The 23,333-nt window shown below is 42.8% G+C and overlaps 1 protein-coding gene across 1 annotated transcript; it reads right to left on the minus strand.

The window, feature by feature from the left end:
• Positions 1–4,963: 4,963 nt before the first annotated feature.
• RTCB (RNA 2',3'-cyclic phosphate and 5'-OH ligase) lies at positions 4,964–23,318 on the minus strand. Its single transcript, XM_038379652.2, has 12 exons — positions 22,943–23,318; positions 21,487–21,565; positions 20,159–20,226; positions 16,642–16,741; positions 14,722–14,878; positions 14,081–14,237; positions 11,657–11,816; positions 10,731–10,906; positions 9,755–9,943; positions 8,391–8,501; positions 7,068–7,187; positions 4,964–6,080 (listed from the first exon to the last, which is right to left on the minus strand). The coding sequence occupies exons 1-12, from the start codon at positions 23,033–23,035 to the stop codon at positions 5,973–5,975; spliced, it is 1,518 nt and encodes a 505-aa protein (XP_038235580.1). The 5' UTR covers positions 23,036–23,318; the 3' UTR covers positions 4,964–5,972.
• Between the last annotated feature and the right edge of the window lie 15 nt (positions 23,319–23,333).

Consider the following 23,333-nt stretch of genomic DNA (forward strand, 5'->3'; position numbering starts at 1 on the left):
ATTCTCAGCACTTTTCCAGGGTTGCTAACTCTCATGCTTTTATTACAAGTCTTGCAACGTGTGGTGCTTTTCTGAAAAGCCCAAGGCTAGGAGGCATGTGATCAAGAGACAAGTTCAGCTTTCCCCTTTTTTTAAAAAAAAAAAAAAGTTTCTGTGGAGAAAAGTTGGGAAAATGCAATCAAAGAGCATCCTAAACAAAAATAAAAAACCACTCCAAACTTATCATTTAAAACAAGTCTCATGATTTTTTGGAGCCCGATTCATGATTTTCGAATGCATGGGGTTAGCAATACTGTTGTTCCCACTACTGCTGCAGTCAGGGTGATGGAAACGCTAATGTTATACCTAATGCAGGCATTTTTAGCAGCATCACTGCAGTCTGCTTCGGGGTGAGGCACCTGTGCCTTATCTGCCTTAGAACTCCCACTGTTGTCTGTCCTGGCAGAGCTGCATTGAACCGGTGGTGAGAAAAGAGCAAGCTGAGACATGGCTGGAGAGGCAAAAGCAAATGCCAATTGCAGGGAGGGCCCTCTGAGTAATTGAACTCTTCCTTCTGAAAGCAAGAGTGCGTGTTGGCACATGCTCCAGGAGGGATATTGCTTTGTCAGATTGCTTTGAAGATGGGGTGAGGGGAGAGGCTGGTTAAGTGTGTTTATGTTTGAGAGGAACAAAGGAGTGTGGAGGAGAGGCCTGGCTGCCTGTGCCAGAGATGCGTCAGAGATCACACATTCCTCCTGGGCCAGAGATACAGCCGTGGGACCACCAACGGAGGAGGAAGCAGGGCATGCTAGGATAGGAGCACCCTGAAAACAGAGAGAGAGGGGACATACCAGAGAACAAAAGGGTGCTTCAATCAGCTGATAAGCGTAGTATAAACACACAGCTTAAATAAACTCAAAGGGAAAAAGGAACAGGAGACCAATGTCTTGTCTACTCTTACAGTGCTCCAGCAGTGCAGCTGTGCCACTGTAGTACCTAGTGAAGACACCATGCCAGTGGGACAGCTTCTCCCAGCAGCATAGGTAACCCACCTCCCCAAGAGGCAGTACTATGTTGATGGGAGAAGCCCTCCCATCGACACGAGTGCTGTCTGAGAGTTAGGTTGCTATAACTACATCACTCAGGGGTGTGGATTAGTGACAGTTATACCGACATAAATGTGTAGTGTTGACCAGGGTTAAGGAATAGTGCACCTATTAGTGTAGTGCAGCAGTATTAATGATCAACAATTTATGGCAGATCCATAGCACACTTTTTTTTTGGCACTATAAAAGCGGATAACCTTTCTCCTTTGGATTTTGAGGACAAACACCCTCCCTCCCAGATACCCACGCCTTGAAATCTAAATGTTCAGGTGGCAATCATATTTAATAACATTTGGAGGCAAATTACATTCCCTAGCAAAGTACGGAAATGTGGTCTAAATGAAATTATGAAGTGGGTGCACAACTTCTTGAAAAACCATACTCAAAAAAAGAGTAGTGATCAATGGTACACTATCAAACAGGAAGGACATATATAATGGGGTGCCACAGGGGTCTGGCCTGGCTCCAGTACTGTTCAATATTTTTTATTAATTGAACAGAGTATGCTTATAAAATTTACAGAGGACACCAAGCCGGGAGTAGTTGTAAACATTTTGGAGGACAGAATGAACGTTCAAAACAACCTTGACAAATTGGATGACTGATTTGAAATCAGCCAGATGAAATTAAAGACAAGTGCAAAGTACTACACTTAGGAAGGAAAAAAAAAACCCAAATGCACAAAACAAAATAGGGAATAACGGCCTAGAGGGTAGTACTGCAGAAAGGAACTTGGGGGAATATAGTGGATCACGACTCAAATGAGTCGAGAATGTGATGCAATTGCAAACAAGGCTAATATTCAAGAGTGTAACAGCAATGTTGCATATAAGATTTGGGAGATAATTGTCCTCCTCTAGTTGGCACTGGTAAGATCTCAGCTGAACAGAGGCAGCAACACAAATAAAAGGTTTAGAAAACCTGACCTTTGAGGAAAACTGGGCATGTTTAGTCTTGAGAAACAAAAACAGAGGGAGGAACCTAATAACTGTCTTCAAACATGTTTCAGGTTATTATAAAGAGCCTGGGGATTAATTGTTCTCCATGTCCATTGACAGTAGGACAGGAACTATATGCTTAATATGCAGCAGAGGTGGTTTAGGTTAGATATTAGGAAAAGCTTTCTAACAATAAGGATAATTAAGTAGTGGAATAGGTTTCCAAGGGAGGTTGTGGAATCCCCATCCTTCAAGGTTTTTAAGAGCAAATTGGACAAACACCTGTCAGGGATGTTCTAGGTTTACTTGGTCCTGCCTCAATATGGGGGGTTGCACTAGTTGATCTCTTCAGGTCCCTTTAGCCCTGCATTGTTATGATTTCTGCACCAGCTCTACATCCCGTGTGTTTATTGTGCCTACTCTTAGAAGGTGATTATTTTGCAGGAGTCAGCTAAGGGAGTAACAAACTGCATTGGGCTTTTTCTTTAAATGATTTAATTCTACAGTGGTTAATTTGGTTAGAAACAGCACCTGCCTATTGAGTGCACTATGATCAGATACTTCCTGGCAAGAACAGCAGTGTTATTTCATTCCTTTTGTAGGCTTAGTAGCACAGGGCGCTACAGCAATAGCTGTTAGTGGTGGTGGACTTTTATATTATGAGAAATTACTAACAGAGGTGATCTTTCACATACCACTAAAACCAGGAGTATCCCTCCATTCTACCTCTTAAGAGACTTTAAACATTCATACCTTAAATCATTCTTGTATAGCTTCACTCCTGGGGGTTTCACTCTCATTAAAGGTGGAAGTCTTTGTATCCAAGCACCAGTTTTGGTGCACTGGCTCCAACTAGACATAATGCAGACACATACTGTACAAGTTCTCCATTGGCCAGCTCTGCCAGGGGACTTCACAAGACATCATTAGAAGATAAAGTGAATACAGTTGGGCAAGGAACGTAGTAGTACCTGCCACTGGACAGATTGAGAGTCCAGTAGCTCCACTTATAGGGTGTAATCCCCTGCCCACCAGTGGTTTCTGCAAAAAAAAATAAAGCCTAAAGAAAATACCGTCAGCTATTCACTTTTTGACTGTAAATGTACTAAGGCTCTGTCCATCTTTTCTGGATGAGGTGTGGGAAACATCTTTCATGCTCATCACAGAGCTCTCTAACTCTTCTTTATTCCAGCAGCCCCTATGGGGACACAACGTGTGTGCTATCTGCCTTCGTCACCTACTCTCTTCATTTGATTTAGCCCAACTATCTTGTTTTCTAATGTATGTTCTGCTCCTTGGGGTGGGGACTTTTACCGCATTTAATAAATACATGTTTACATCCAGAGTTGAAGACAACAGAGCTTCTATACATCTATAATCCTGCAGAAGCTGTTATGCTTAAGTGAAGACACTACCTACACTGATGGAAGAGCTTCTCCCATCAGCATAGGTACTCCACTTCCCTAAGAGATGGTAGTTATGTCAGTGGGAGAATCCCTCCTGTCAACATAGCGCTGTCTACACCGGGAGTTTGGTTGACATAAATGCATCACTCAGGGGTATGGATTTTCCACACCCCATGGGATGTAATTATACCATATTAGTTCATAATGTAGTTCAGGGCAGAGTTAAAAGTTTTAAACTCTAAATTTGTCCTATTTTAAAACTGTTTTGGTCAATAGTATTATCTGGAGAAATTTGAGTTTTTACACTGTACTCCTCCCTGACCAAGAAACTAACAAAGATAGTTCTGTACAGCTTACCAAAAATTCCCAACACATTGGTACTGGTACGGCAGCACCTGCTGCTAACAAAATTGTTAGATCTAGGTTCCATTAATACTTATGCACAAAAATTAACTGTAAGGGAAAGGTCAAGTAGAGTCTCACAAAAAACAGAATGTATCTTTTGTATATAAAAGTTCTGCCTGTTTTAATGTATGGTGATGGTTAAACAAAAGCTACCATTAATTTCAATTTCATTTGCAACATAGGAAAATGGAAGTTAGGAAAAAATGTATATTCAAACCATAATGGTTTCACAAATAATGAAACATGCACAAATATTTTAAGAGGTCCCTCGAAATATGGCAATGAAAAAAAATTACATTTACATCAGCCATGAGCTCACACCACAGCAGGGGATGGGGAGCCGCACAACTTAAGTTGTGGCTGCTGACTCTTTAGGTCTAATTCTGCCTGCAAAACATGCACTGAAATTCAGTGAGCTTGATTTTGATCTTATGCAGGTGAGAACTGGGAGTGATTCCACTGGAGACAATGGAGGAAGTGACATCAAAATAAGGCCTGACAAATGTCATACTAGTGTCTCCTAGCATAGACTGATTCTTTTACCTGTAAAAATAAAGTTCTAACTCTTAAAATTCTAATAAAACTTAATGTTAGGTTATTAATTTGAATTACATTCCATTCCATATTCCAACATCAACAGGCTTCAGGCAAGGCACTTGCTTTGAATTAACATTTTCATGAGTACATAATCAGACAAGCCCAGGTTGGAGCCTCTACTGATAGATAGTTTCTGAACCCCTATTATGGGCATTTTTGCCAGGGTTGCACTTATGCACTAACTTCAGAGTTTTATTTTAATGCAAGTGCCACCTAGTGTCTGCATATACATTTACAAGCAAGTTTCACCCAGGACAAAAGCGGGGGGGGGGTAGAAGAACTGGTTCTGAGAAAAGTGTAATGTTAAACAATTCCATTAAAGTTAAGCACTTATTTACATATTAGCATTTCTTGGAACGAACAGCGCTACTAAATGCAAACATTTGTACAATTCATAGAACAAATGCAGACACACCATCTTGACTATAATCTGAAATCTTGGTAACTTCTAGACCACAGTATGAGCACTTTTTTCTTTTTAATAATCAGCTGTTTCAGCAACACAATGAGGACACAACACACACTGCAGTGATTTTGTTTTTTCCTGTTTTTATTTAGAAGTTTCAAGTTCCCAGAAATTCACCAATTTTGGTGATTTGCCTCCCAACTCTCAATTACTAAATATAAAACAAAAATAAAGGGCTAATCTGTCAGTCTCAAATCATACTTATCTTCAGTCATGATCCTGCATCTCAGTCTACTAAGTCATCCATACAGAAACCCATTGGAGAGAGCTGCACCAGCAGATCCAATTACAGTTGCAGGCCTTTCAAGTTTTATGCTAAGCACGTCGGTCAGTTGTCAAGTCATATGATGTGCAAGGTAACATTTGACCTTTCCAACAACATACCCAATGGCACTAGAATTCCCATCAGCCCTTGTGGAACAACTGTCAACATCAAAGGAGTCAGTACACCCCAGAGTCATGTTTTAATTTTGGGGGCTGTGTCTGAACCCTGGCTAGTCTCTCTCATTCTTTTTGTTAGGGTTAAGACCACTCCCTACTCATCATTTGTTACATAACTACCACTACCATATGTCTGCACAATATAGACTAGTGTTTGCAAACAGAGCATCTTCCCACTGCCAAGAGTTCTGTATGTGACCTGCCAGAGGACTTCAGTTGGCATCGGGGGCTCCAGTCACTTGGGTGCACAGTGAGTTGGGCAAGAGTTATATATTAAACTGGCTGATGAAGGGTGTACTGCAATCTGCAGGCTTATGAGTGAGTCTGGTTGAGCCAGGTCTGCAGTTCTGCTAATGAAATTTCATGCATTTTTGTGGAATCATTATACATAAAGGCAACAGCATCGGTTTGTTTACCCCTTCTGCATGCTAAAGAGCACCGTAACATAAAAAAAGTTACTTTTGAGACTCTGGGTAATAACAAGAGCATCCTCACCCAGTCATATTTCCAAAATAGGGAGTGTACTTTCTGAGCACTCTGCAGTCAAGAGGTGTGAAAGATGACAACGACGTTTTTAGTCAGTTCTGTGGAAGGCATTGCTTTGCCAGTGGTTTTGGATGACCTCAGTCAGTTCCTAGCCTTTAATAACAGCGATAGGTCTCAATTTAATAGCTTTCTTGCTGATGCCAGCAGCATGGCAGGTGTTAACCACATCTGTCACATTCTTATAGGATTCTGGTGCCTGAAAAAAATGACACACACAAAGTTAGACACATGCCTCTTGCTTTACCCTTCAACTCTGTTAAAATAGGGAACTTACTCATTGAGGAACTAGTTATTTTTACACAGATAAAAGATTAGTGAACCACTTGAAGGACATAGCAAGTTTCTGTCTAATTCGGGGGATGGGGGGAGGGGTGTGGCGGGAGGGGAGATCAAGCTATTTTGAAGATATTCAGGAACTGAACTTGCCACCATACTGGACTCAGCACCAGGAGAGAGAACACCGGGTGGCTGCACCATGGAACAAGCCACTCCAACTTCCTCCCAGAAAGAGGCAGCCTATAAAGGTTAAACTTTCACAGCCCTATTAGTGCCTGGAATCATCAGGGTAAACTCCATGGAGTTTTCTCTGATGCCATCATTTGGGCAAAGGTCTAGATTGGGCTGGTTTTGAATGCAGGCTCTTCATGTCAGAGAATGTGTTGTTACAGCACCTAGCCCGTTAAAAAACAACACATATTAAATGCTCCTTCCTTAATAAAACTTTGAGGTACCAAAAAACCACCAACAGTTGTGAATCATGTTTGAGAAGCAGATTATTCATGGACAAGAAACCATGCCTTCCTCCTAGCCTAAGCAAATACAAAAGTTCTAGGTATCCTAAAAACAAAACAGTATCTGCATATTGCCAATTCTAGAAGCTGAAGTATAAAATGTAGTTAGAGCTGGCAAGCACATCACAGAAGGGTGGAAACCCAAGGAATATAGCCAAAAGGCACCAATATCACAATGGAATATGGCACAATGGAAAGAAATTATTCCTATCCCCAGAAAAACAGACTTCCAGGAGGAGATTCCCTTCCTACAGCATGGGGAAATATTCAGTGTGACGCTTAGAGGAGCAGCTCATGCATTCCTAATGGAAGCTGTCAGATTCTCCAACGCCCCAGTGGACAATTTACTGTCTATCAGAGTACATGCCCAGTCAGAAATTTAAAAAACTTACTTCTTCCATGACTAGCTTGGGGGAAGCAACGCGGATGGCGATCCCCATGTCAGCCAGCTTGTCCAACACATCCTGGAAGTCCAAGTTTCGTCGAGATTTGGCTCGGGACAATGCACGACCCTAAGCAATAGATTGAGATTACAAAACAAAGTGAAATAATCACCATGAGGAGTAAGAGTTGCATTACTAAGACCGACAGACAGTGGGGGGAAAATATAAATCAATAAATAAATCACACATCTAGGTGTTTCATTCCAGGCAAGACAGCGTCTGCAGAAGTGATCATGCACATATTTTATACTTAAACTAGCCAGAGACTTGATGGGACAGAATACCCAGAAAGAAAAGGAGTACTTGTGGCACCTTAGAGACTAACAAATTTATTAGAGCATAAGCTTTCGTGAGCTACAGCTCACTTCATCGGATGAAGTGAGGTGTAGCTCACGAAAGCTTATGCTCTAATAAATTTGTTAGTCTCTAAGGTGCCACAAGTACTCCTTTTCTTTTTGCGAATACAGACTAACACGGCTGCTACTCTAATACCCAGAAAGCCTTCCTTCTGGGTATCTCTGGTGCTTTACTGAGCAAGCAACTTTTAACAAGTGTTAAACAAAAATTTAACAAAAATTAATACATTAATATTTAGTAGGAGGTGCGTGTTGTACACAAATTCCAAGTAGCAAAACGTGCAGTTTGATGCATAGATCAAGTGCCTCAGGCAAGCTAAGAAACAGGAGGCAGAAGTAAAATGCACTGGTGTGCTGGGATTCCTGCATAATCAATAGCACATCCTAGAGCGCTAATGTTAGGGATCACTACATGTACAACAATCCACAGCATGAAGGTATCTAGGATCCCTGTAGGTATCTCTTTTCACCCAAACAGCTAGGTAGTCAGTATTCACAATCTGGGCTTTAACTGGGCAAGGAACCTGCAACTATTTATTTCCACTGGTAAAGAAGCCCGAGCACCACCTCCTTCCACCAAGGGAAGTGCTTTGCATGGGCATCCTCAAGACTCATTCCCGTTCGTAGTTCGGGCTGTTAGCGTTGGGGGTGGGGCCTCTGTCCACCACACCAACCCTTTCTGTAGGCAAGGAAGGCCGTGCACAGCTCCCTCCAGAACCATTCAAAGTTTAGTGTTAGCCAGAGAAAGAGGCATCAAGAGTGCACGAGGCATACTGTCCACAGCACTCCCTAGGTTGGAGATCTGGGAATCTTATCTCTCCTACTCACAAGTGTAACAGCACACTGGCTGCCCCTTGAGCAGCTGTTTCTTGGATATCACATCACAACCCCTTCTTTAACGGTGTTTTGTACTTACAGCTCCATGGCATGTGGTTCCAAAGGTCTCGGTCATGCCTCGTTCAGTACCAGTAAGAACATAGCTGCAGGTTCCCATTGTTCCACCAATCAGTACTGGCTGTCCAGTCAGCTAGGGGTGCAAACAAAAAAAGAATCCCAATTTAAGATCAAAGTCACTAAAGATTTAAGACAGTTTTGATCAATAAACGATATAAGGGGGACCAGGGCACCATCAAATGAATTCAGGATCATATATCCATAAAGGAGTGCTGGCAAGCCTCTCGCTGTGTACCCAGGACTTCCGAGTCACTAGATGACTGGAAAACGCAGGCAGTGTATAAAGATGATCATCATCATGAAGAGGCCAGGCAAATAGACACAGTTTGTCCTAAGGCAGGGGTGGGAAAACTTTTTGGACTGAGGGCCACATCTGGGTATGGAAATTTTATGGCGGGCCATGAATGGTCACGAAATTGGGGGTTAGGGTGGGGGAAGGAGTGAGGGCTCTGGCTTGGAGAGCAGGCTCTTGGGTGGGGCCAGAATGGAGGAGATCAGGGTGTGGGAGGGGGCTCAGGGCTGGGACAGGAGGTTGGGCTCCAGCTGGGGGTGCAGGCTCTGGGATGGGGCTGAGGGTACAGAAGGGTGCTCCAGGCTGGGACTGAGGTATTTGGAGGGCACATCAGCGCTGGAGCAGAGGGGCCGGAAGGTGTCGGGGTGCAGGCTCCAGGCAGCACTTACCTCAAGCAGCTCCTGGAAGCAGCAGCAGCTGCAGGTCCGCCCTCCGACTCCTACACGGAGGCCCAGCCACGCGACTCTGCGTGCTGCCCCATCTGCAGGCACAGCCCCTGCAGCTCCCATTGGCTGCGGTTCCCACCCAATGAGAGCTGTGGGGAGTTGCACTTGGAACAGGAGCAGCGTGTGGAGCCCTCTAACTGCCTCTATGCGTAGTAGCCAGAGGGGGGATATGCTGCTGCTTCCGGGAGCTGTGGGGACCACGGCACGTGCGGAGCAGGGCAAACCCCTGACCCCGCGCCCCGGCTAGAGTGGGAGCTAGAGGGCTGGATTAAAACATCTGAAGGGCTGGATGTGGTCCCCAAGCCATAGTTTGTCCAACCCAAGGAGTGGACAGAGGGCAGAGAGCGAGATGATCATGCAGGCAACTGTAGGCTGGGGAAGAAAGGTGAATCAGGAGGTGTCCAAAAGTTTCAATACAAGCCTCAGGATAATGATTGACAGTGGTAAATGTTCCAATATAATTAATTTGCTATCCCTGTTTGAACTGAAACAACATTTAAAGCCTTCCTCTGTTAGTAACACAGAAACCCTTCCTATTCATCTGAAACCCCCTCCCTTGCCTCCACTTCCCCCTGAAGTTATCCGTACTTGGTAATCGACAGCAATGAGAGGATGATGAGGAGGGAAAGCCCTGGTTGATCCCTTTCTGTGCACCAACAGGGTCTGCTCTTTTCCATCCACCACATGCTGCTCCACTTTGGCGATGTTATGAGACACATCATAGATCACATGAAGATCTAGGTCATCAGGGGTTGTGTTGAAGACTTTAGCAAAGGCCTAAGGGAGAAAGTTTGGATGTAAACACAGGGGCAATTCCACAGAGCTATAGAAACCTTAAAGCTCTCTGATTTTTAGGGGTTAAAAAGCAGCAGACTCATTTGAAAAATGGCCTGTCATGAGAAACTGTATCAGAAAACAAAACACCGCAACTAAATGAAGTGACAGGTAAGGCAAAACTTTCAGTTCAGTCTCCCTGGTTCTCAAAACACTGAGCCAAATGTAGCCCTGACACAAGTGAATGCAACTTCATTGAAGTCAATCGAGTTGAGCAAAAAATTTACTCTACAACCGAACTGCACCGATTATCTGTTCGCTGGCAGCTTGGATCCTTCTGAAAGTATTAGAAATCAATCAGGAAGACTTAGAACACCAGAAATCAATCAAAAAGCTGTGAAACAACATGCCTTAGTATTTCCTCTTCTGCCAGTTTGAGGGTAACAAAAGATACCTCAGCACTTAGCTTTTGAAAATGGAGCGTTGGCACTTCTGAAATTTTACCCTCTCAAACTGGCAGAAGAAGAAATGTTAAGACATGTTATTCTACATCTTTTAGATGTAGCCCAGATGTAATCCAGTGAGATTTTTCTGCTGGTAAAAGCTATTGGACTGATTGCCCTGGAGACTGAAGTCTTCTCTTAAACCAACAAGTCGATAAAGCACAGGCAGCAGAAAAGTACAAGCTTTGTGGAGCTGCTCATCATCATGGCACAAGATGTTTTACCTTGTTCCAGAGACCTTTAAAAGCACTAGAATATTTTCAGCGGAACAGCAGCTCTGCTCCTACCTGTCTGGTTAGGAAAGTCATGGAAGAGCGGTTGACCCATGCATAGTTCCCAGCCGCTGCCATTCCCTTTAGGTAGTCCTGTCCCTCTGGGGAGGCAATTCTGGCGCATGCCAACTGGCGATCATTAACTATGATCTTGTCCCGTTTCATGGCTTTCTCCATAGCCACTAAAGCATCTGGGGAAAAAACAAATACAACCAGCCTGTCACCTCTATCTTGAAAGGCTTTAGATCTGGATTCACAGGCACAAAACCCAGCTCCCCTCACAGAGGTACCAGAAGGTGGTTGAACTTTCAACTTTCTCTTAAAGTTAGAAGTGAATGTGTAGAATGACTATGTCAGTTGTTGCTACACAGGGTCCCCCAGTACCACCTTCAGAGTGAAAGTGTTGGAACTAGGCGCCTGGAGAAAAGACGTGCTCCTTAGAGCATGTGTTTTAAGTTTTAACTACCCAATAGGTACAGTTAAAGTCCTAGGAGTATGGTTTAGAAGTCTGAGCACAGCACTCAGTGCAGGAACTCTGATGTTCTAACCACAGCTCTAACACTGACTTTTTCTGTGATCTTTGGAAAGTTACCACCTCTCTCCTTTTCCTCTTATTTCTATTGCAATAGTGCCTAGGGATCCCAACCAAGGATTAGAGTCTCATACTAAGCAAATACAGACAAATAAAGACAGCTTCTGCCCTAGAGGGCTCACAATCTAGATATCTGTTCCATTCCCCCACAATCTCAAATGGATATAATTACCTACCTCATAAGGGCTGTTTAAGGATTAACTCATTGTTTTTAAAGCACAATACAAGTACTGAATATATGCTAATAAACTTGACTGGTTAATAGGGTTCATCATGAGCAGCAGACTATTCCAAAGAGATTTTTATCTTACTTCAGCTCTTACAAAAGTAGTCTTATCACAAAATATACCTGTAGCTACTTGATGGCCCAGGCCTCTGCTGCCGCTGTGGATCATTACACACACCTGTCCCTTGTGATCAATGCCCATCTTCCTGGCAGCATACTCATTATAAATGTCATCCACCACCTGGATCTCAGCATAATGGTTTCCTGCTCCCAGGGTCCCCAGCTGCCAATTACAACAAGATATCTTAGCCATCTAGTAATAGGACACCAGACAAAAAATAAGCCTTTGGGAACAGAGGAATGGCTTTCTCCTTTGGAGGGGATTATGAATTAAGAGTTTATGTGCAATATGGTGAATTGTAATCGAATGTGGTTAGAAGGTATGAATTGGTTAGAACATGGAAGTCTATTCCTGAACCCTGGCTATCAAAAGGACTGTGCAGATATAATCTTGTTTGTCTCTCTTGAAACTTGTAGGAAGATCAAAATACCTATTTTTTTTAAAAAATGGTCCAAAAATAAATAGCTGTAGCAGGAGAATACGATTAAACAGAAGGACCAGGACCTGCCAGTAGTGCTGCCACTTTCAGCAAACACACTTCCTTCTAAAAGGAAGGAATAGATTCTAAAAAAACAGACAGTAAAGAGAAGCAGCCTTTACATGGCCTTAGTAATAGGGCTGAGGCAATGTTTACTCTAGAGAGTTTACAGCGGCACAGCTGTACCAATGCAGCTGTGCCACTGTAAGATCTCTCGTGTAAGTGCTCTATGCCAACGGGAGAGAGCTCTCCCATCAACATAATTAAACCACCCCCAACAAGTGGCGGTAGCTATGTCGGCAGCAAAACCTCTAACACCAACATAGTGCTGTACACACTACCACTTATGCTGGTATGGGCTGTTTTTTTTCACACCTCTGAGCAACATACATTTTGCGGATATAAGTGGTAGTGTAGATATGACCAAAAAGTTTGTAAACACAACAGGTGGATGTTTTTAAAGCCTCGTTCCTGGAGAAGTTGGCCATCAACGAGGGAGATGTGGTCTGAGCATAGGACTGGGAGCCAGAATCTCCCAACTTCTAATTATGGTTTTGACACCAACTCTGTACATTTGGGAAATTCACTTAACTGTGTGAAACAGATAATTACCTGCTCCACAGGAGAAATATGAAGGTTAATGTTTGCAAAATTCTTTAAAGTTAAAATGCTATGGAATTGCAATATATTCTCATTAATACTACCCAGGAGAGTTGGAGGAAGAAGCCTTTAAATTATAGTAACGGTATGATCTCTGCTCTAGCCAGCATACCAACCTGGGCAATGAGCTATCAGCAGTAGAAGTTAAATCCAGTTCTCTTGCACAGCAGGCCAGAATTTTACAATTAAGTCACAGGACATGTTCTTCAAAGGTTTTTTAAAAAAATACATTGTTGGCTCAGACAATTTAAGTCAATGTAACCAGAACAACAAAAATCTAGAGAAGCTACCATTCCTAAAAGGTTGACAAGTGCTAGTAGTGATGAATTCAAACAGTTAGGGCCAGCTGTTTAACAACAGATGATAGGACAACTCACTGGGATTTTTTTTTTCTATAGCCAATTTTATACCTAAATAAGAATTAAATTACAGTTCTTACTGTTATTTGTTTCCCCCTATTCTAGTTCCGTTGGAAAACGGATTCAAAATCATAACCCCGCCCAAATCATGGCAAGTCAAAACCTATATGAACACAGGGCATGAATTATAGAAATGAAGCTAATTTTTTCTTGTTGTTGTTTTAAACCTCAAAGCGTTTACAGCCACCTTACAGGTAACAAGAAAAAGGAGTACTGGTGGCACCTTAGAGACTAACAAATTTATTAGAGCATAAGCTTTCGTGAGCTACAGCTCACTTCATCGGATGCATTTGGTGGAAAAAACAGAGGAGAGATTTATATACACACACACACACAGAACATGAAACAATGGGTTTATCATACACACTGTAAGGAGAGTGATCACTTAAGATAAGCCATCACCAGCAGCAGGGGGGGAAAAGGAGGAAAACCTTTCATGGTGACAAGCAAGGTAGGCTAATTCCAGCAGTTAACAAGAATATCAGAGCAACAGTGGGGGGTGGGGTGGGAGGGAGAAATACCATGGGGAAATAGTTTTACTTTGTGTAATGACTCATCCATTCCCAGTCTCTATTCAAGCCTAAGTTAATTGTATCCAGTTTGCAAATTAATTCCAATTCAGCAGTCTCTCGTTGGAGTCTGTTTCTGAAGCTTTTTTGTTGAAGTATAGCCACTCTTAGGTCTGTGATCGAGTGACCAGAGAGATTGAAGTGTTCTCTAACTGGTTTTTGAATGTTATAATTCTTGATGTCTGATTTGTGTCCATTCATTCTTTTACGTAGAGACTGTCCAGTTTGGCCAATGTACATGGCAGAGGGGCATTGCTGGCACATGATGGCATGTATCACATTGGTAGATTGTAACATTACCTGAGGCAAACCTCTTTTCTTAGCTCTTGAGGAGACCTTATTGGGATCAGCCTGCAGCATCCTTCCATACTCCTCACAGTGCTCCTTGTCCTCTGCCCAGGCATAGCCTTCCCGGAGAGACCAGTCCACACCCATCTCCAGGGCCTCCTCCAAGTCCCTGCAACATCAAGACACTTTCCTTGAACTCTTAAATAAGTACTAGCACAAAGTTAACCTCACGTGTGTCCCAAGGGTTCACACCCATGTCTGAAGTGGTGAAAAGCCCATGAGAGTTCAACTCAACCCTTTGCTGCCAACCAAAAAGCCTGTTCCACAAAGATAAAATCTGCGAATAAAGCCACTTGCAACTTCATTGCTTCTCCTCCCCCTATCAGGGTAAGGGCTGACATTTTAGCATCACTATCTACACAATTAAAGAAACCTTCCATTATGAGAGCAGATAACCCTTAAACCACCCTTAATTAATCCTCCAACTCCTAGATGGCTTTGTACTATTATTTCTAGCTGTATGTGTAGGGGCAAGGAATGGGCCAGGAAGTTTCTTTCCACCTCCTTCCAGCCTTCCACCTGCAAATCCCTTCTCAAAACAAAGGCCAGACACTGCCCATGCCCCAAAAGTGCACACAAAGTCATTTACTTACTTGGCGTTCATGGGGATGACACCCTTGGAGCCCACCCCAACTGGAATATGGTCAAACATGGCCTGGGCGAGCTGTTCCTTCACCGGCTGGACGTCACTTTCATCCAGGTTAGTACGCAGCAATCGGACACCACAGTTGATGTCAAACCCGACACCACCTGAAGGTATAAAAAACAAAAACACACACAAAGTTAATAAACAGGGCTGTTTAGTTGTGGGCCACAGAATGCTACATTGTAGAATTTGGCCACGTTCATCTTTAATGCTGAAGTGCTTCCTGACGGAGAAAGTTTTGTATACTAGGGCCTGCAGTCTTCATCAGTCCTACCACCATATTAAATGAGAGGAGAGCTGCAATCTGCTCCATTTTAGTGAATTTCCATGCAGTCTGTAGGCCCCCGGCAAGCTGACAATGCAACCCCCCAAATAGGGTAAAATTTGGCACTACTGTAATGAAAAGTATTCCATATTCACAACACCTTCACTCAGTGCTACAGGGATATTCCCCTGCTCTGGACACCGTACTAGATCATGGATAGAAAAGCACAGTCTCCCACAAAATCCTTAACTTGCAAGGTTGCTCCTGTGATTAATATAGAAATACCCATCCAAACTACCTACCATGCACATTACAATTAAAATACATTGATTTTCTACCCTCCCAAACACAACCTTTTCCATTTCTAATTTAAGTTATTTGAAAACAAAATCTTTGTATTTAAGGTAGCTGGCTTTTAAAAAAAAAAAGTGTTCTCCTCTGGAAGGCAAACAGCAAGTTCTCCCTGTTGTCACGTTTGGCAGTAAACTGTGACCCAAGAGGGTTTATGTTAAGTGATACTTTATTTCAGTATAAAAAGGGGGATTAGAGAAGAGTGATGAGAATTATCAATGACTGGAGAAACTCACAAGAGTGATGGGATTATTTACCTAGAAAGGAAACAAATAAGAAGAAATAATGACTGGCCTAAAAAAGGTAGATTGGGAACTTCTCTTCTCCTGGTCTCATAGCAGAAGAACAAGGGGACACTCAATGGAATTAAAAGTTGGGGAATCCAAAATTGATAAAAGGAAATTCACACATTGTGTGAGAAAATAACTTTGGAACTTGCTACCACAGGAACAGTGGAGGCCAAGAATTTAAGATTCAAAATGGATTGGTTGTTTATATAGATGTTAAGAATATCCAGAGAGATGTAATTTATGAGAATTTTTTTGGAAAGCACACTAACCTTGCTTTAGAGCCAATATCTAACTATTAGAGACCAGGATGAGACCTAATTGGAGGGCAGATTATCCTAAATCTGTCTACTACCACGTTCTTAAGTCTTCCTCTGAAACATCTGGTACTGACCCGTGCCAGAGCAAGATACTGAACTAGAGGGACCTGGGGTCTGGTCTGTTATGGCAATGCCTTTGTTCCCATACACGCCGTTTAGAATAATAGCTGTTAGATGCCAGCACAGAGGCATTTCCAAATGATTAATAAAGGTGAACTCAAAAGTTCTTAAAAAATGAGGCAGAACTATTTAGATCATAAATCCTTAACATAAATGGACAAACATTTTAAAAATGGAGTTAAAAATTAGTTCCTCTTTTACCTGCCCAAAACCAAGTTCAGGGGTTCTGGGCTCTCTCTTCAGAAGTTGGGAACAGACACCCAAAACAGCATGAAGAGAGCAAGGCTCCCTGCACTGTTTAGGTGCTTTGGTTGTAATCAACTCCTGCAGAAAAAACAGAGAACTCAGGATGGATGAACTGGTACCTTAACAGAGAAAATCTTTTCAGGTCACTATTAAAAACATTTCACTTTACTTCTGTACTGTAAAAGTGTGGGGATCTCAAACAGCTATTTCAAGAAAGAATTTCAGATCACCAAAGATATTTCTCAAAGTATATTACACCAGACTCAAGTTACTCTTACCTGGTGACACCACTGCCTCTGGGTCACTCATGTCAAATGCTGCCATGTTACCAATGGCAAACCCATAGCCAGAATGCACGTCAGGAAGCCCAATAGATCTCTGCAAGAAAGTTCATCAGATTTCAAATGGGCAGTTGAAAGACTTCTTTTAAATTAGATACAACCCTGTTCCACATATGGACAGGCACAATGTAAACCTTACACCGGGACCAGTAACAGTATCTGGAGCAATTTACAGATCAACACACTGGTCAGCTACTTGGATTCAGAGTTCCCACATTCCACATTGACACAGGAAACAACTTTTGAATTGAATTGTGGTATCTAAACTGATAAGCAGTTTATCATTAGGACTCATCTGCCTCAGATATAGCACATCTGCCTCATTCAATTAAACTGGATTTAATAACGACAAGCCCACAATAAAAGGCAAGGAAGTTTAAGCATGCAGAAAGTCACCCAAAATGCCAGCAGACTGCAAAACAAAGGAAAGAAAAAAAACCCCATTAAGTAAGAGGTAAGCCGGAAACAGACAGCATTTTCCAATACTGAATTGCATAACTGCACACAAAGTAAGTGCTTCATCCCAACGGATGAAACAAACAAAAATTACCCAAGAGGGTAAGAGGTAGATGTTTAAGCTAGTTTTTGTTAGTGTGACCTGCAACACAAAGAGGCCCTTTTGCAGATACTTCATTTTATGATGGCTAGAAGAGGCCTGCCCTTCTCCTCCCCAACAACACTAGAAATTCAGATCTTGTCTGTCCTGGTAGACTTTATGGAGAATTAGTAATGACTTCAAAGCTTTCAAGAAAATGAACCCTGATTAATTGATAAGGGTTGTGATTTTTAATCAGACTGTTAAAACTGTTTGAACACTTATTTAAAACACAAACAATGGGAAGAAAAGCCATTTATTAAGAATTAAACCTTTTCCCGTCCTACGAAAGCTCGATTTACAACCAGGAAGTCCTCTAACACAGACAGAAGACTAGAATAGATAATTGTGACATTTCTGTGGTAAGACACAAGCTGAAAAGCAACTTTAAAAGAACAGTTTGCAAAACAAACCAATCCACATCCCCGATTCTTCTCCTTTACAGATCACCTTTTATAGCCCCAAGGGCAGCAGTTTATTGAAAAAATGAATTAGAGCTTTTGCTGAGTCACCATGTAAAACAATTAAAAATGAAACCACCATGTTGCTTATTGACAGTTAAGAAAAATGAAAAGTAACTCACCTCCTACAAAAACACTTTACTCTCAGCTTCCTGAAAAGTGACCCACCCTATCATGTATAGAAGTTTCTTAAATTTATTAGAAGCAAAATAAAGACAAAGAAAAGTGTAGGTCTGCTATTTAGTGGGAAGGGAAAACTACTAACTGATGACACCAAGAAGGCGGAGGCGTTTAAATGCTTCTGTCTTTACTAAAAAAAAAAAATTGTGACCAGATGTGTAACACAATATCAACAAGGGGGAGGGGACACAAGCCAGATCAAGGAAAGAACAAGTCAAAGGATATTTAGATAAGTTAGATGTATTCAAGTTGGTTGGGCCTGACAAAATTCACCCTAAAGGCGTACTCAAGGAACTAGCAGAAGTAATCTCGGAACTATTTGTGATTATTTTCAAGAACTCATGGATGATGGGTCAGGTCCCAGAGGGCTGGAGAAGGGCAAATGTAGTACCTATCTTTACAAAGGGGAACAATAAGGATCCAGGGAATTATAGATCAGTTGGCCTAACTTCAATATCTGGGAAGATATTTCAACAAATTATTAAAAATGATCCATTTATAAGCACCTAAAGAATAACAGGGTAATAAATCACGGCCAGCATGGACATGTCAAACAAGTCATGCCAAAATAACCTAATTTCCTTCTTTGACAGGATTACTGGTATAGCGGATAAGGGGGAGCAGTAGACCGGATATATCTTGATTTTAGTAAGGCTTTTGACACAGTCCCATTCTCATAAGCAAATTAGAAAAATATGGTCTAGAATCTAGATGAAGTTACTATAAAGAGGTTGCACAATTGATTGAAAGACTGTACTTAATGGGTAGTTATCAAAGGTTCATTGTTAAACTGGGAAGATGTATCTAGCGGGGTACTGCAAGGGTCTGTCCTGGGTCTAGTACTTTTCAAGATTTTCATTAATGACTTGGATAATGGAGTGAAGAGAATGCTTATAAAATTTGCAGATTACAGCAAACTGGGAGGGGTTGCAAGCACTTTGGAGGACATTAGAATTCAAAATGGCCTTGACAAATTGAAGAATTGGTCTGAAATCAAAAAGGTGAAATTCCATAAAGTAGTACACTTAGGACAGGAAAAAAAAATCAAATGTACAAATAAATGACCAGTAGTACTGCAAAAAAGGATTTGGGAGTTATCGTGGATCACAAATTGATATGAGCCAACATAATGCATCTGCAAAAAGGCTAATAGCATTCTGGGGTGTATTAACAGGAATGTTGAATGTAAGACATGGAAGGTAATTGTCCTGGAGAGGCCTCGACTGAAGTACTGTGTTCAGTTTTGGGTGCCACCTTTTAGGAAAGATAGACAAGAGTCTCCCAGAGGAGAGCAACAAAAATGATCAAATGTTTCCAAAGCCTAACTTCTCAGGAAAGGTTTACAAACCCCCGGAAAAAAATAGGAATGTTTAGTTTTGAGAAAAGACAACTGTGGGGAGGGTTTGCTAATAACGGTCTTCAAATATGTGAAGGGCTGTTATAAAGCGAATAGTGGTAAATTGTTCTCCATATCCCATGAAGGCAAGACTAGAAATAACTGGCTTAATCTGCAGCTTGGAAGATTTTAGAAAAACAAAAACAAACAAACAAAAACTTTCTAACAATAAAGGATAGTTAAGCACCAATGGGGGTTTTTAAGAGTAATTAGACAAACACCTGTCAGGTATGGTTTAGGTTTACTAGGTCCTGACTCAGTGTGTGGGGGGGCTGGATTAGATGATCTCTGAGTGCTCCTTCCTATATTTCTGTGATTTTGTTTTATCTGCAACATTGCACTAGAACGCGATGCTTCATGTCCCATAGACATGAGGGGAAAAGGCGGAAAGCACAAGAAGCCAGAACAGAATGTGAATTTCAGAAAATGTTATTTTGATCTAGAGTAATGAGAAAAGGCACACACGGGGAAACCATCAAAAAGTAAGCATTTGCCATGACTTGTATAAATCTCTTGATGGGGTGTATATTTTAAGTACAGACAATACTGAGGTAGAATAAATATCCCAGTACCATATTTACTTTTTCAATTATCTCCACTGTAACTGTATCCTGCTGGTACTCTCCCAGGGAAAACAGCTGCTGACCTTTAATCCATATATATACAAATGGAAAGCCTTGATTTCAGGGGTGGGTTCCAAATGCACAGCTCTCTTGAAATGAAGTTCTGCACCCTAGCTCGCAACATGGCCACCATTTGGAAAATATCAACCAACTTGGGGGGGAAAGGAAAATAGAACAATTCTTCAGAGCAGTCACTCACATGAATAATGCCAGGTAGTGCAGCCACATTCCCAATCTGTTTCATGGCAGGCAAGAATCCACCAGCACCTGAAAGAAGAAAACTGAAAGTTTATCCAAGGGACTTGCCGATGAACAGTGTTGATCATGACTGATATGGTAGCACCTTTCAAGGTGCTACTCAAAATCCAGGCAGATCAATAGTGACCAAAAGTCATTTCAATCTGGTGGAAAATACCTGGCACTTTGAGAAGCTACAGCTCCATTATCCTGAAGAGTTTCTGAAATTCTCCTACTGTGGCTCCAGTATCAGTGCAGCTCTGACTGTTGCTAGCATTAAAGTGCCGGTATAGGCCACCTGTCCACATTTTTACCGCCATATAATCTAGACCTGTATAAGGTCAGAATGCTGGCTCTCTGCCTACAACAGAGCTCCCACAAATGCTAGATTAAAAAGGTGGGATAATTTCTGAAAACCTTCAATAGATCATGCTTCAGTGAAATTAACCTGATGGCATCAGTGCAGAGCACAGAAGTGTTGGCATAACTCAAACCACCTCTACAGCTGGCACTCTTGTTGCTAAATATCAAAAGATAAACCAAGGACTGACTGGGGTATGGAGAATGAACTCCCTTTTCTTCCCACTTTGTGGTCCCTGCCACCTTCCAGGTCAAGGCTGAGGCACTCTCAGGAAGCTTGCACTCTTGATGTCCATGCTGTACCAATATCATGAAGGTAGAAGCCTTCAGAGGATAGTGCCAAGTCAATTTAGTTTGTATTTATATATAAAGATGTTACAAAACCTAAGATCAACAGAAATATCCCCATGTTTGTTGTTTTAGCTTCCTCTGTATTATGTATTTAAGATTTCCTTCCTGCATTGTGCTGTTACACGAGAACTAAAAATTAACTGACAAGTCTATTTTCATAGCCCAATCTTAGTGAAATGCAGAAAATAATTTTAAAAGGATGTAATTATGAAAAGTGCAGTATATTTTAAAATCCCTTTAATTTTCAATTATCTAAAGTTCTTAACACAGGAATTTATTAATTATTTTTAAAACTTGCTTAAGTTCCTTAAGTCACCAGGACTGGCAAGCCAACATATTTCAGCAGCGCTATTTTCAGGATAGCAGTGTTGTCAGGCACACAGGTAGTGCATAATGTGATGGCTGGACACACGAGTAGCCTTCACTACACATTTTCATTGTTTTCTTTGATGTATGCAAGCCACATTAATTCAGGGTAGGAGGCTTTTTTAGGAGATGAGGGTGAAAGTAGTGAAATAAGGGAAGCAAGTGTTTGAAATTTAATGAAAACAAATGATAATAGGATCTTCCTGTACTTACCGCCACCTCTGCAGGCATTTCGTAACTCCTCAAACATTAATTTCTCTAGCGGCTCATTTACATAAAACACTCCTTCCACCTAGAGGCAAACACAAGAACGAGAAGAGACAAAATAATGCATCATTACTGGTCTCACAAAAACTCAAAGCCACAAGAAGAACTACACTATAGAACAAGAATCGCCAAGATTAATGGTATATAATAGGTTACAAAGTGTATTTTTTTTTTGTCATTTTCTTGCCACTATTTATTTAGAAGTATATTATTTGATTAGGTTTCTGGTAGCGATTAAGACATGCTAAGACATTCCCAAAGATAATCCTTGCGCCAAGAAGTCTACAATGCAAACGCTCAATCCTGCAAACACTTAGGCCATTTCTATATGTACAGTGCTGCAGCAGAGCAGCTGTACCGATACAACCGTGCCACTGCAGCATGTCTCATGAAGATGCTCTATGCCTATAATAAAACCACCTACGTAAGTGGCAAAAGCTACGTCAGTGGGAGAAGCTCTCCTGTTGACATAGCACTGTGCACACAAGTGCTTATGTCGGTGTAATTTATGTTGCTCTGGGGGTGGCTTTTTCACAACCCTGAGCAACATAAATTATGCCAACATAAACTATAGTATAGACATAGCCTTAGGCACAAAACTACTGACATGCATTAGCACCTGTAGTATTAAGGCCTAAAATCAGACAGATGTTAGGGAGAACAGAGGAGATGTACATGTGGCCCAGGGGGTGCCTGGGTGTACCTTAGGCTCCTAACTTGTACTTCTGGAATTACACACAATTATACCTTGGAGCATTACGCCCTGCGCACCAGGATGTTTTCTCTGAAGTTTATTTTAACATTGCCAGATTCATACTCTAAGGAAATCGTTAGGATGCAAAAAAAAAAAAAAAAAAACCCACAAACACCCAGCTGCACCTGAGCTCTCTGGCGGCGGGGGAAGAGTGGTGCCGGCCTCCAAGAGACCCCCCCCCCCCACCGCCAGCCACTTGTTACATTTCAAAGGAGCCTCCCCGAGAGCCGCTGGGCAAAGGCATCGCCCGGATCCCGCTTTGACTGGAGCCGACGCAGCACCTGCCCGGGGGCGCTGAGCCCGGCCTATGGTGCTGACCCGCTTCTCTCCTTGGGCCCCGCCCAGCCCTGCCACTGGGTCTGGTCCCAGGCTCAGGCCGCAGCTCCCCGGGCAGGAGCTTCGCGCGGGGCGCCCAGAGCCTGGCACGCCGGGGTCTCGCGGACGGCAGCAGGCCACGCACCGCCACGGGCTCCGCCGCCCTCCTCCCAGCACGGGGGCGCCAGCAGCCCCGGGACGAAGTGTGGGGGGGCGGGGTTGGGGGAGTCTCGGGGCAGCCCAACCCCCACCTCGGGCTCCGCGTGCAGGAGCGCGCGCTGAACGGTCGGCCACTGCCGAGCGCGAGCCCAGGACACCCCGCCCCGAGCTCACATTCATGTTGGGCACGAAGCCCTTCTTGATCCTCCAGCTGTTCTTGTCGAGCTTGTCCAGATACTGCAACTCATCGTTGTAGCTGCGGCTCATGGCGGCGGCCCTACAGACTCCGCGTCACACACACACACACACGCGCGCGCGCGGCGCCACCGGCCAGGATACAACGGAGTCCGCCGAGGCCCAGGCTCTCTCAGAAGGCGAAAATCCAGCGAATGGGACGGCAGCAGTTGAGGAGGTTGGACGGGACCCGCCCAGGCTCAGCTTTCATCCGTTCAGTCTGGAGCGTTACATGACGCCAGCCTTGCGGGGCTCTGCAGCGCCCCCTAGCGGCCGAGCAGGGCGCTGAGCCGCCGGGAGGGCCGCCCCGCCCCCTGCGGTGTCGCGTACG

This window comes from Dermochelys coriacea, chromosome 1 (assembly GCF_009764565.3).
Source record: "Dermochelys coriacea isolate rDerCor1 chromosome 1, rDerCor1.pri.v4, whole genome shotgun sequence".
NCBI lineage: Eukaryota > Metazoa > Chordata > Testudines > Dermochelyidae > Dermochelys > Dermochelys coriacea.